The following is a 15,548-nucleotide window of genomic DNA, read 5'->3' as shown; positions in this document are numbered from 1 at the left end:
AAGTATCATTATATTCCCCATTACAGAATTTCATTACACAGCACATATAAGTAGGAATTATTGGAATGTCTCTTAGAAATTTTCTGGATGAAATAACTAAAAACTTCTCAAATCAGGTAGCTGTAAACTCAGCCACATTTTATATTTTAACAGAGACAGAAATCATTGCTCCAAAATTATTTTTAAATGCATAGTCTGGGATTTATTTCCTTTCTGTGCTTTATCCAGCCAAAATCAGTGACAAATGGAGTATGAGAGTAGTTCTGAAGATGGAGCTTCTCTGTTTCAGTCAAAAAAGATTTTAAGCCTCTCAGCTGCAATCTTGGCAACTTTAAGAGTTGTCGGCGGCTATAGCTATACTGTCAATTCCTTTGTCCCAAAGTAAATACATAGCTTATAGAAATAAAACAGTTCTTAACCACTTAAAACAATCCCCTAAGCAAAATAAGCTACATCAATAAAGGAAGGCTTTGTAACGATAACTCTACGTTAGAACTGGTATAATGAACATGGCAACAATGGAAAGAGCCTGAGCCATATTTTGACACTTGTAAATTAAGTTACATAGTCATAAGTGAACCAGATCCAAACTCTGCAATGAGAGGGTCTAAGCCAAGGTATATTTATAAAAACATTAAAATTCTCTGACAACCATACATTAGATTAATAAAGTATTGTAAATCTTATTTTGGTAGAAGTTTAAACAGTACATATTTCAAAGGAACAGTTGCTTATTAGCCTATCAGAATACTTCAAATTCACACAATTTAATGTGCTGAATACCATTCATTCCTCAGTTTCCGATTATATCCACAGCATTTTTATGTAAATAACTATACTACAACAACTTACCTTCAACTGCACTAGATGTGTTACATTCCTCAAATTCAATAGGGCCTTAAAGAAATGACAATGAAGGTAAACATTAGGTTAAATTTAATCTCAAATGAAAGTCAATCACTAAGATGTTTTAAACACTATCAATATTTCCTGAAAAGACTAGATAATCTAATTAAAAATTTAGATAACTGTGAAAACCATAATTGCCCTGTAAGTGGTCAGCTGGCAAAAACATACATGTACAGCAAATTATTAAATGTTTCCATGCTTTCACAACAAAAAATTAAAATACCAGTGCACACTGTCTAAATACAATTTAATTGCCTCTGTTATTTCAACTTCATGAAGCATATCTAATTTGTTTCCTTTTCTCGTTCAAAACTGCATTTATATTACAGTATCAGTAGGAAGTTTTAGATTTATCTTCTTTTAAGGAAAGAAGAACTATGTAAAGAAAAGATCAGAAAGGAAAAGAGCATAGCTACAGGTCTTCTTTTGAAGTTGGAAAAGAGCATAGCTACAGGTCTTATTTGGAAGTTCACACTTTTGCTAACTCTGTATTGTTAGTTCCTCTGTTTCTCATCATAGCCAATTATTTGGACAATTAAAAGTGATGTGCAGAATCTTACACATGGCAATAACAAGAAAAAAAACTTTAAAAAATGTTAAGACTGTAAATATGACAAAACAGCAGAGGACACCGTGTTAAGTGCAGTATCTAAATAAATTCATCACTGTGGCTTCCCACTACTGCTAACACAAGGTAAGAGTCAGTTGTCATTGCAAAGCTTAACTCCCATTCCTCAATCTGGCCAGGTCTCAAATTTGTTTAACCCCACGATGAGTCATTTTAGGGAGCTAAAGCTGCAGGGGAAAAAACAAAACAAATAAAAAAACAGTGATTTTCCGTCAGACCTCCTTTGGGGAGCTAAAATGGCAGACTCGCAGGAGCGCTTGTGCCAGTGCAAAGCAAGCAGAGAGAACGTGCAGCGAGGAACCTCTCCTCCCACTCCCTGCTCTCAGCCGGCCACGTGGCCACTGTTTGAAACAGGAGCTTGCAACAGTCGCTGCTAGCACTGTGACACCGGGGTTATTACCTATCCTCAAGTAACCATTCTGAGGGCATAAACACAAATTTATACACATTACAGTTAAGATAGAAGAAAAAAAAAAGTTCTCAATTTTATACTCTAAGGCAGCCAAACTTTCTTTTCGTTAGACTTAAGCAACTTTGAGTGAAAGATTCGAATCTGGAAAATTTCAATTACAATCAACTGGAAGCAAAGCAATTGTGTAAACCTCAAATACAGAAATTACTTTCATTCCTGCCCCAAACACATTTGCACATAAGTAATCTCTTTTTTTTAATTTTGAAATTATGATCATCATAGAGCATCCACTATAAACACAAGAGCTGTACAATTTGCAGGATGTTTTCACATAAAACAAAACAAAGTGTACTTGAGAGCATTTTCCAGTGTTTTCACTCATATTCTTTTCAAAATGAGGATGCCATAGGCTCAGTCTTAAAATAATTAACCTATAGAAACAGATCTTTACTACAAGAAATGTGGAGACTACAAGGTTCAGTTTGTTTTTAATAGTACAACATAACAAATCATTATGCTGTAATTAGAGATGCCACAATGAAGCTAAAAAATAATTTAGCTGTGAATTAGCATTGTGAATTATGCACCTGGAATTAATTCATATTTAACTCATAGAGTTAAGTACCTCAAACAGTTATATTTACAATGTAATCCCTAAAAAGTATATTTAGCTATTGCAGCCTGAAATTGTGTTTGATCTAGTATAAACACTGCATTCTGGTGGATTTTTCAAAATTGCAAGTGAAAAAATTATACTTAGGTCAAAAAGACAACTAAGAAACTGACAGTATAACTCCATGCTCATTAATGTTAAACAAACTGAATTATTTTCATCATAACGTTACATAAAATCTACACGTATTTCCTGTAAAATTTTGCAGACAACTAATGAATTAAAAAAAATGTGCTCAAAGCAAAATTTGTATTTATTGCAATTAAGACACTGAGTCTGCAAAATTTTCCCTGCAAAGGCAGGGAATATTTTTTTTAATGAAAAAAACCTGGATGCTCGTAAAACCACCAGCAGGATGAGGTCCCAGGACTAGAAACCATTGATATCGTTAGAATAATTTTTCTGTAATTCCCTATGGGAAGTTTAGTGTTGATTCTCATCAAAATTTATCATAAAGTAATTGTTTGGCCTCCAAATGAAGCTCTTGAGAGCAGAATATCACTATTACTTTAACATTCAAATATTAGATAATTTCAAATGTCAGTTTAACTATTCAAAATGGCAAGACCAAATACAAATTCCAAATAGTTCTCTCAGTCTACTATAAATTGTAAATTCATCAACATTTTAGGCAGTCCTTCCAATTTCTTCCCCTTTGCTCTCCATTAAATTCATAGTAAAACAGAGTGAGTGTGCTCCACAAGTCAGCAAATCTGGTCATCTCACAAAACAAAAACACAACAGAAAAAAACCCCAAACACTGGAGAACTGTAGATATCTACATTCCAGCACTGATTTTATCAACAGTTTGTTTTAGGTATTTAAACTCTATTGTTCAAAATATATTGAGCAAGAAATTCAGAAGAATACCATAAAACAGAGGCTGAAGAACAAACCCATTACTTCTTCGGCACTACCCTTCAGACAATACATTTTTCATCACTTTGCTAATGATTCAACTACTTCTGTTTCTTGCTTCTCTACACATTCCCATTTGGCCAGTCAAATCAACCACAAACACTCACCCCAAAACAAAAACAGAAGGAAAAAAACCTGCAAACAACATACAGATTTAAACATATTTTTAGGGAAATGCAATATGCACGTTTTCTCAGAATACCATCTTTTTCTTCACCCTTCGCAGCTACTAAGAATGATCCCCAGACTTTTAGTGTTTTACACTCCTCACTGAAATATATAAATATTTAAGGTTCAGGTAAAACTCACAGTACTCCTTACTTCAGATCAATATCTAACTTTCACTTCTAACACAAGCGGAAAAAGATTCTTCTTTACTAAGATATCAAGGTTTCTACATTTTGCCCATTACACTGGCCTAACGCTTTTCTCTGAAGGTGGTTTTTACAGCTTAGCAAGTTGTTTAGTTCAAGAGACAAACATTCAAGCTAAACACTGAATCACATCAAAATGCACAATGCATAAATTCATATGAAGATCAGGTTAGCATTTCCAATTAGATTTAAGACAAGCCTGCTTACTCTCCCTCACCAAATTTATCTCACTCTTAAAACAACATAATCTTTTCTGATAGGGATGACTATCAAACACCAGCTGAAAAACTTGTAGTTAGTTATGAATTGTGAAAGATAGTAACGTGACGGGAGTTGTGCCACAGATGTCAGTAAGAGACCCCATTTTTCACAGAGATGTGTGTCAGGTTAACTTGGAAATTTTAAACACACGTTCTTCCTAATGATATCTATTAGTTTATTTTATGCTCCCCCAAGACAAGCAGAGTTAATATAGAAGTCACTTCCCTTCCTGTTCACCTGCTAGCCGTTTTACTGTAAAAAAGATAAATAATAATCACAAACACAGCATCTCTTAAAAAAAAAATTATGTGAATCAGTTAATTTTCTAAAGCATATTTCTATCCTAACCTATTTTTTCTAGTTAATTCAAATTTTTATACAGACCTTCATACTTTGGAATCTCAGAAGTTTAAGACACTAACAGCTGTCACTAGTGAATCCATGAAAACAAATGAGTTTTATCATTTTCTTCCAACCCCCAAGGTAAGTTTACTGTTTTTCTAAATTTGTATTTAACCCCTTTGCCCCTGCTCAATACTACATGTTGCATTATTTGCTTGCACTACCAAAGTAAAGGCAAATTCCTACATCTTGCCCTTTTGAGCAGAATAGGGTGAAATTTGTAGCAGTTCTAAATTTTTCAGAGTACTTTATTCTGCAACTTTAGAACAGATCTCCCAACAGCTTTGTTTCCTATGTGCTTGCCATGAAGGGTACCACATTTTGCCTGCGGAGCAGCATTTTTAAACCAAAATAACATTTCACAAACAGACGTTTTATGTGGCACTCTACAGTGGACCAATTTAGCAAACAGGATTGCTTTGATGAGTTTTTGGTAGCCCACATAAGAGCTGGAGTTTCCTGCGAACAGATGGCTTTGTGCCCAAAGAGGTAATAACACCGTAGTGCAGCCAGAAGCATGTTCTGAGACCACATCATCTCCCACCAGAACCAAACACAGCCCCCTAGCCAGCCCACAGGCCTGAAGCACAGCTACTGCTACGGAAGCACAGCAGCTGTGAGCAATCCAGAAGCATTCTTGAAACATTCCCCTGCACTGCCCGCTGCACTTGTGCATCTGGAAACAAAAGCCTCTGCACTATCACTGCAAAAACGCCTCCAAGTGCTTTCTCCTCTGAAGAAGCACAATATCCACCTTTTTGATTTCTGCTTCCTCAATCATTAGATGATCTACTCAAAAACACCTAGAAGGCTGGCAGCATTATTGGAGATTGCCAGATATGGGTAACATACAGATGCATGTCCAAGCATTAGAACTCATGGGCTGGTATCACAATATCACAATAACTTTCATAGCAGCTGCATGGACATTTTAATGTGAATGTATTATCTATTCACTATGAGGCAAATGGGTTTTCTTAACAAGTCACAAACTCACCCAGTGACTAAAGTATAGACAAAGGGTTAACCCCAATGAGGATTTCAGTCCAAGAATCTAGAAGATTATTATATCTCAACTGCACTGATAATTTTGTTTATAGAACCTAATGCTGCACAGGCTGACCTCTGAAATCTCTGAGGCGAGTACTGACCACCATAGATTTACTATCCATTGCAACATCCAAAGAAGAAGAGTTGTTTCATGTTTAAGATGTATTGCTGACGACAGGGACTGAAGTCATTTCCTGAAGCAGACATTCTTGCAGAAGTTGCCAAAGCCCATGCAACATGATAGCCCCAAGCACTGAAAAGGGCCATCTAGATATTGTGACATTGCAACAATAATAATTATAATAGTAATAATTTGCAGTACTACAGTCAAAGCATTGAGATTTCCTTTGTTCTTCCTCCCATAAAAAGACAAGAAAATGTGAATTGAAAAGGAAACAAGCATTCATATGAACATAAAATAAATTTTAAAAATGCATTAAAACTAAAGCAGGATTGTGAACATCAAAAAAAATATATTTTAAAACCTTTACTTGAGTAAGTAAAAAGTAATAACTGAGAGTCCAATTCTTGCAAAAGTCTCTGAATTAATATTCTGTCAGACTAAACATGGACAGTTTCAGGTTCCAGATAATGTTTTTATAATCTGCTTGCCTGTTTTTATATTGAACTATAAAATGGCAATACATTGGCTTAAGCATCTCAAATACCTGCATGTAAACTTGAAAATAGTATATAATACTCTACAGACACAGAATAGCAAAAATATAATGTAGTGCATAAGTGAAGGTTAGCCTTTACAACAGAAGGCAATAAGAAGATCTAGATTTCTATCACTGAAGGATACATATCCTACCTACTAGGATGTTAATGACAATTTGGTTAAGTATTCTACAAAGGGAAAGGGTCTCAAAATCAGTAAACCCCTCTAATTGTATATAAACATTTCCACCAAGCAACATCCTAAAACATTTTCCAAGACAAGTTGCTCTAGCTTACAGCATTCCACCAGCAGCGATAGATACAGATTATGGCAGAAAAGGCAAAGGGCTGATGCTACGGACACATGGAAACAGACAGCTGCTATCTGACTACAGACCAAAGCGAACAATTCAGGAGTGGGTCATTTCTGAAGATTTTGAAACTGAGGAAACTTTAATTTGCTAGAATAGAAAAGGGGGAAAATAATTTGAATAAATGGAAAGTCTGACTATAATTAATCTAACCATTTCCAATGAATGGCACTGACATAAGTTAAACAAGAGGGAGTCTGCAGCTCATGAGCTATCTCCTAGAACGTTCAGATGATATACACACCATCTTTTGGTTGTAGGAGGTATGTGAACATGCAGACTTTTACAACACTGAAAGGCAAAGTGGGTGACTAACAATAAGGAGATATTGATCTTATTCAAAGATTAGTGAAAAAAACAATGTAATTATACTGATGTAATGGCGGTGTTAAATATAAAACAGTATCCAGTAGATTATTAGCCCCTGTCTATGGAAGAGTATTTTTAGAAGACACACAGAGAATGAAAAAAAGACGGTTTATAAATAACAACCTTACGCATGCTACTTAATTTATCTACAAAGTGACAGCAATTGTCTTGAAAACAGTCGAGTGCTTTGTTGATAACCTTTGTTGAAAAACAGTTACAAAACCAACTTTTAGAGTTTACTGTGAGGGAGAGACTCTGAAAACAATTTTAGCTAAGATCAGAAGAATAAAATCATTTGCACTTCTCTTAATAGAGGGGGGGAAAAAAGGTTTATTGTTTGGATTTTAAAACAAAGAAGGAAGGCAAACGCAAAAGACAGTTACTATTACTAGGAAGGAAAACATAATATTATGTCATACTCTGAAAAGCAGCCCCCAGTAAGTGTATCAATAAACTGGAAAATCCTGCCTAGCTAAAAAGGTAAACAAATCAAGAATTCAACAAATTAACTTCATACTACAATCTGTTTTACATTTCTATCTGCTTTTATAAACTGTCTCCTTTCTAGCTTAAGGGAAGTATGTACGACAGAAAAAGAAATGTTATCCTTTCCAAGCATATCTTTTTATTAACTATGTTTCACTTTCAGGAACTGGAAATACTCAGGCACTCAAAAAAAAAAAAAAAAAAAAGTCTGCCCTCCCCTCTACATTGCAAGGAATCAGTTTACACACACACATGCACGCATATAAACATTAACATATCTGTTTCAACCAAAAGCTTAAAAAAGAAGAAAAAAAAAGCAAATATGTACTTGGAGTTACAAATAAGATAACAAACAATATTCTTGTTTTTAATAAAACAAAAGTTTTTCTCTTTTATAGCAAATCATGCATGAAAGGAGGACAAATTTTTTTAAGCTGCACATGCTTCACATGCTGCTTCAAATGGCAAAGCTTTGCATGCCTGGCTCAGTGCCAGTTGACCGCTCAGCCGGATATCAATGCACATGCTGACCCCCCTTGCAGCGTGTCACTTCTCAATTGTTTCCGCAGTAGAAAGTTTATTCAACCTCTCTCTCAAATGCAGTGGACCGACCATCATTCTGCTATTTAATCATAGCAGAACAGGTTATTTTTCTGACAGCGCTAAAGCCAGAGAGCAATTCCTAATGAACAGCTTGATACAAATGGAATTTCGAATGGTTTAGCCTCAATTAATTCTGCTGTCAGAACAAATGACTGCTCTTAGTGTTTAGATGTTAAGCTGCATCACAAAGGTCAATTTTGTGTTTACACAAACATAAAAGCAATCTTTTTCTTGCTATCATATGATCCTGTTTCATGTTTATCAAAAATTTTTGAATTTTCAGATTCAGAAACCAGGAAACCAAAATGCATTTTTTCAACAGTAGTTCTTCTAACAGCAACTTCTCATTTTCACTACCTCTCCAATAAAGAAGAGTACTTTTTTCAAAAGATATAGAAAAAAATTTTTCTTCCAGAACAATTTTTATTCTAGAATAGATTAAAAAAAAAGTATAACTTCAAATCCAAGCACTGCTTTTTTGTAGGAATGTAGTATAAAGATGAATGGCTATTACCACCTTAGAGATAAATAACACGTATTTGCAATCTATTTATCATGTTAGTACCAGACTGCCTCAAGCAAATGTTAATTTGTGGATTCAGTCAGCTCTACTTCGCCACAAAGAGGATGAGGGAGAGGAAATAATAAAAAATTAGCCTGATAACAGGCCAATTTGAGGGAAAATATTGAAATAATACTGATAAAATTACATCCTTACATCTAATTCTATAAAAAGAACTTTTACATGGTTCTGCTATAACAATCAGTGAATTTGACCACTCTTTGTTACATCCTCATGCTTATATATGCAGCCTACCAGAGATACTGAAGACTTAATTGAATCCTTTTTTCAATTCATGTTGAAAAATAATAACTACAGTATTGCCTTTTCTGTCAAAAAGAAAAGATAGAGGGGATAATGGCAGCATAAATAATGACAATCATCAGTAGCAACATGCAGCACTTCAGAGAGAAGTCTTTTTTGGATGAAAAAATTAACATACATGGAGATTGTACTTTGCCTGCATTCACTAAAGAAGTCATAAAATCTAACTCTGTTTTTCTTACTAAGCTTCCAGTCCTGCACTTAGCTGAGCAGGTAAAGGGAAACACACTGTAGATCCAAGTGCCATGAATGCAGTAAGCACACTGCTCTCTAGGGGCAGCACTTCCCTACGGCTTGCAGAGCCCCAACAAAGCAGGAAAGAATCATAACCTGAATAGTTTGAATCTGAAGATTTAATTAATTATGATCTATTAGGATGCTTATCAGCAGCAAGGAGGCAGCAGATTCATTTCTCTAAACTAAAAGGAAAAGGTGACAAGCATCTTCAGTTACAATGAAAATCATTTTTATCGCTCAGATAAGAAAATCTTCAACAAAACCTTTAACACATACACAAGGCAAAGTTTAAAAGACAGAGATCCAACTATCCTGCAACACAAGATTATACAGCAAACGGTGGAAGCTTCAGCAGTAATTTATGAAAGCACAAGGTCTGTGAACAACAAAATTAATGTAAACTAGGGCAGTCTGCAGAACACTATGCTCCCAAGTCCCTCTCTCCACAGCACTCCCACTCTCTTTCAGTGTTCCTCATTCCTGTCTCTTCTTCTCCTGCCTTACACTTAAACTTCATCCTCTGTTTCCTTTGTGGCTGGATACACAACAGCATGGGAGACATTGCTGATTTTAAACCATCCACAGGCTGAGGGGCTGGCCAAATACACACGCACATACACAGACTCAGCTGTCTGCTGACTCTGAAAACTCACAGCTGCCTTTCCCTTAAATGGCAGGAGTAATTTGTGTCCCTCATCTCTACCTTTCTCATTTTTTATAAAAATCTTTGCAACCTTTACTTCTGCATCAAATTGGGTTGCAAGTGGACAATTCATGTGAAATCTGTCTGGGAAGGTGGGGGAAGGGAAACACTGAGAAATGGCAGGACAGCGTAAACCTAGTCTATAAATAAAAGTATCTGTAACAGTTCTGCCTGACTGCATGACGTGTGACTCACCTGCTGAAGGCAGAACATGCAAGAAATGTAGTGAGGAAAGAAATACACAGAGACATTCAGGTACTTTTCTTCTCAAAGAATACTCAGTTAAGTTTTTGGAAAACTACATTATAAATACATTAAATTATATCCCTGTTTGGAAACACATCCTTGCAACAATCACACATTGCCACTGTAAACCGAGAAAGAAGTCTTTCTTTCTGAACCCTCTTACTGAAGTCTTGAATAAAACCCAGGAAATCTTAGGAGGTTAAAACCATGATGGGATCCCTCCCTCCTGCCCTCACCCCCCCCCCCCCCAAAAAAAGAAGGCTTAATACTTTTTTTCTGATAGACACAAAGTCCTCTTTAGGGGAATTTTAAAATGCTACAAAGCAGGAAAATTTAAAAGTGCTTTCCTATTTACCTGTACAGAAGAGTTCACATGTGGGGAAAGGAAGAGAAGAATACATGGTTAACTACCTCTTCACCCCAACTACAAAACAGCAAGTATTGCTTAGCATATGACAGTTTTCAAACATGCATCACCAATAAGCACAAAAAAAGTCAAAGGGAAATTCTTCCTGGTGTACCACTACTGCAGCTTTTTGCTGTACTTTTTTTCTGCAGCATGGAGTACATGGGAAGCTTCTTTGACAAAAAAGCTGAATGCACAGGAATAACAATGAGTAAAACGTGTATTCTGGAGTTCTACAAAGCCTCCCTCTCCTCCTCCATTTATGACCAAAGAGCTACTTAGAATCCAAGGCAATATAGATTTGATCTTGAAATAAGTCCTGCCATTTAAAGACTTACACAAAACACACATAATATTAGTTTTTTTGAACCTTGCATTGGACTTTGAAATGTCTAAACAGTACCAGGGAAATGTGTCAGTAGCTGTAAAAGGGATAAGTATATGGGACAAGATCCAGATTTTCCATTTTGTCTAATCTTCCTGAACCAAACAAAGGCTATCAAAAATGATACAGAGTTTAACTACACAGTACTCTGAAGGATTGTACCAGCTAGGACACGAAAACAGAGAGGCATCCTGAAACTAAACTCCCAAGGCTTAGGAAGAAGTTTAATGCTAGTAACAACTATTTCAAGAACATGTAGAGCCACCATCACTGTGTTCTCATACACAGGGCACTTGAACTCACTATGTTCAATGCACCTAAATTCAATAAAACTTCAGATTAAACTTGGAAAAATTTTGGTTTAAAATGTAACAAGTTTTCCCAAAGAGTATTTACAGTTTAAAACCAAAGGAATTCTTGAAATGCAGGAGGATGTAAAGTCTTTCAATATTCAAAAATTTATTATACTCTTATGCTAAAAACCTCTCTCTCCCAAAGGCAAAAAAAATAGAAAAAAATTCTTCAAAACAAATCCCATTTTAACACTAAATAAAAAATTTAAATGACAAATCTATTAATAAAAGATAATAATTTGAAATTTCATTATTATGTTTGAACATGGGCTTAGGGACAAAGAATGTAAGTCTAAAAATCATTTAAGTCAAACTCCAGATGGGAGAGTACTCGTGTTAAACACATAGACCTGTAAGAAAGCATCAAGAAATTTTCATTCCAGGCATTTCTGTAATATTTAACACTTAATTTCTCACATAAATTAGCTTGATAGCAAAAGAAGAGGGAAAATGTCCATGCAGCTAGCTCATTATGCTATTGCTTAGACATTTCCTTCTTTTCCTGCCCTCATACAACTCAGGCATTAGGTCAAGGGGTACCCCACTGCACCTTCACTTGCCAAAAGGCTGAAAAATCAATATCCATCATTTAAAATGGAATTACTGATGCAGAAGGCCACTGTATGCAGAAGGCCACCCAGCTGATCTGTGACAATTACGAAGACAACAAAAAGATACTGAAGAGAAAGCTGATGAGAGTCTGCACTTTGAGAACCACCACGGATGCACAAAGACAAATTAAGTCCAGTGAGAATTCATTTTCAAATGCCAGAGTAGATATTCTTGTTCAAGAGAAGGGGAGAAAACCAAACAATAACAACAAAGAGAATGACATGCAGATCTGGTTTTACCCAGTGCTCAATTCACTGCAGAAATTGTCCAATGGTAGTTTGTCCTGGTATAAAGTACTACCATATTGCAGTGTTACAGTCAATGAAATTATGAGTTAATTAGAAGTGCAACTCAGTGCAGTACAACTTATTGACAAGTGCAAGAATACTATATGCACAGTTTAGAATTTATTTCAATTTTATTAGAAAGGGAGAACATACAACAAGATACAGGGTTTGGAGTTTAAGTTCTCTAGTTTAAAACAACATTTTTCTTAAAAAGCTTTCATGTTAAAAGATTCAACCTGCTGCTCTACTCTGACTCCAACAATGTAAGTCTACTAACAAAGAACTACAGTACACATGCTTAAAAAATAAGTTTCCACATCTTTACGGATGGACTACTATAGAGACAATTTCTCTGAATCCCTTGGGCACTGCCAGTGTTGATGAACTAAACATCCTTCCTCGGCTGGCCTTCCACATAGACTGTTCATTAAGTGTGGAAATGGGCCTTGAGAAACTGAGACACTTCTGGCTATTTAAGCACCTATTCATAAGTGATGGCAGCATTAAAATATTCAAAATATTTATAGAAAATATAAAGAAAATTATTTATAAGAACATAAAATACTTGCTTTGTTATACTTCCTTGAGGAAAAGAAGCTCAAAGATGTCATGCAGAGCTGTTCAAAAATTAGTACTAACTGTTTTCAGTGTTTATTTCCAACTACTTTGTTGCTGTTTAGCTTCTTAGAAAAGCATTTTCATAAACCCTATAAACTAGCATGTTATCAAACTAACCCATGGAAAAAAATGCCCCGCCCAGCTCTGTTTCAAGTCTTTCTCTCAAAGCACAGTTTATTATTCAAGTACATAAAAAGCTAGCAGCTTTAATCAAAGCAAGTTGCAATATTCTATGGCCCTTATTTTGTTTCTCAAGCCCTGGGAAAAGGACAAACTTGCTTCTAAAATTCCTTATGAGTAACACAATGGTTCTTAACCCTTTTTGTTTCTTTTATCCTGTTCAAGTCACCTTGTAAGTTTCTTCATCAGACAGAAGATGCACTGTTTAACCCAATATACTAATTTAAATAGGGACAGGAACCCGGAGTAAGCACAACTGTGAATTTACTGCATGCCAGGTACTTTGCTCTAGCTTCCCAACAGTGGTGCAGCTCACTTCAGTGCTCTTGCATTCACTCTGGAAAAATACATAAGCAGTCCTCCACAGGCATTCAGGACAGACTAAAATGCTCATGTAAACAGCTTGAGAATGCCTGATAGCATGCCATAAATTCACACCTGAACTTTGCGCTAACACCCCCTACAACAGACGAGCACATAAAACATTATCCTAATGAAATAAACAATAATTCAGTTGAATTAAATGAATGAAGAAATCAGTTGCATTAAAGCCTAGATAGAATTTGTTTTTTAAACACTTACTACTTTATGACTTTGGCTACAGGCAATGCTGGCAGCATTAACAAACTTGTAAATTAATCTAGATTAGATCGTTTTGATTGCCATCCAAATGGTAAACATAATGGTTTATCAACAGTTTTGAGGCTTGTGAAAACTGGACATTGCTTTCAGCATGAATGCCATGACTAAATTAACCACTATTTGGTAAGACCTAAAAATATGAATTGGGCTAAGACTCCAGAAACAGAGCTCCCAAATGTGTTCCCTCAGAACAAACAAGGATCTCTAGCACAGTGACAAAGATGCCAGGATGTATTTTTCTGATATGACCTCTCTTGTGAGGCACTGAAGATCTTGACATTAGCTGTCCTAAGTCACAGATTAATTTCTCAACCCTAGAATACTAAATAGTCTTCCCAAGAGAAGAATTTCAGAATGATTAAAAAAAAAAATTTTTTTTTGAGTCAGTATCTCCATTTGACACCCACGACCTTAAACTTTCCCATGACTGGAGTTACAGGAGCTTTGAGCCAATTTTTCTGCATGGGCAAATGACGCAAAGAGGTTTCAGCAGTTCCAAAAAGCCACAGACAAAACATTTATTTACCAGCACTGATGGTCAATTACTGCTCAAATTACCAATTACTGGCTTTGGCAGAGGGTGGAAAAGGAGTAGAGACAATAAATCTGTCCTGTTCTGAATCCTGCCTATTATCTGTGGAAGGATACAAGCATCCTGGCACCGTTTGATTGAAAGGACTTATACTGTTATTTCTAGCATCTGAAAGGACAAGGGGGACAAAATGTTTTACTACATGCAAGAGCCGGTGCTGGCTGATCAACAGCAATCATAAATGACAAACACTGTCAACTACTTCTATTATCGTTTAATCCAAAGAGCTGATGGGTTTGCAGGCATTAATTTTACAATGCTTTAACAAACCCAAACAACTTCTTGCTCCTTCATAAAGTTCAAGTTTATTGGATGAAGAGCAAAAAGAGACAAGTAGTACTTTCACAGGCTTGCATCTTACTCTCCCATCTTGAATAATGTCTTTGTTTTCTCCTTCAGGACTCTCTGGATTCTAGCCACAGTCCCAATTCTAAATGCATGTACTGGCACAGCTAGAAGAGAACTTGCATGCAACTCATTCTTCTTTGCCAGATTTTCACTACCTACTTATATGATGAAAAAGGCAGAGTTGCAGAGCAAAACATGCTCTGGATGATTCTGACTGTGAAAGATGGATCCAGACAGCACAAAACCAATGAAAAAGAATTATATATATATATATATATGTATAGTGAAAAGATGACCCAGTGCCTCTCTTACACTGAATAATGGCACAGCACATGTAATAATTGACATCTGCAGATAATTGTTTTATTGGAAACTTAAGGAGCCACCAAGGAATCTGGCTTTCCATTGTTGTCTGTATTACAATAAAGTTTTTGTTTTCCCCGTCTTCATTAATTTTTCAAGAAAAAAAGCAAAAATAATATCAACAATTTAATAAATTACCAACAACCACTAACAATGACATCAGAACAAATTCATGAAAACAAATCCTGTAGATTTGGCTTTTGTTCTTTTTTTTTTTTTTGGTTAGACAACAGAAATAATGCAGCACAGCTGAGGCATCTCATTTGGCCTTCAAAGCTAGCTTCTGGGTAAACTGTGGTGGGCAAAAACTAAGATAGGGACAAACAAGCACAGCTGATTCACACATGAGAGAATAGAGCACAGTAACCCAGTAGCTAAAAATGGAAAATCATTCATGACTATACCACAGCTATACGTGTATTTGAGAATACCGCTAAATGCATGATATAATATCCTGCCTACTTCAGACAGAAGACCTTGGAAGAACATGAGATTACACTTCCTAGCAGTTTCTGTTTAATGCAGAATCAACTTTTCATACTGTAACAAAGGGGAAACCAAATTCTTCACGGAT

At 35.8% G+C, this 15,548-nt stretch overlaps 1 protein-coding gene across 3 annotated transcripts in view; it reads right to left on the bottom strand.

Moving 5' to 3' along the window:
- Window positions 1–15,548, bottom strand: part of FCHO2 (FCH and mu domain containing endocytic adaptor 2) — an 86,019-nt gene that overhangs the window by 40,860 nt on the left and 29,611 nt on the right. For all 3 annotated transcript variants that reach the window (XM_067316195.1, XM_067316196.1, XM_067316197.1), the window contains exon 9: window positions 853–897. In XM_067316195.1, coding sequence (XP_067172296.1) covers window positions 853–897 — 45 coding nt within the window. The remainder of the gene's footprint in view (window positions 1–852; window positions 898–15,548) is intronic.

Source organism: Apteryx mantelli, chromosome Z (genome assembly GCF_036417845.1).
Source record: "Apteryx mantelli isolate bAptMan1 chromosome Z, bAptMan1.hap1, whole genome shotgun sequence".
In the NCBI taxonomy this organism is placed as follows: domain Eukaryota; kingdom Metazoa; phylum Chordata; class Aves; order Apterygiformes; family Apterygidae; genus Apteryx; species Apteryx mantelli.
The sequence above is the reverse complement of the archived record's forward strand: the minus strand, read 5'-3'. Positions and strand labels throughout refer to the sequence as shown.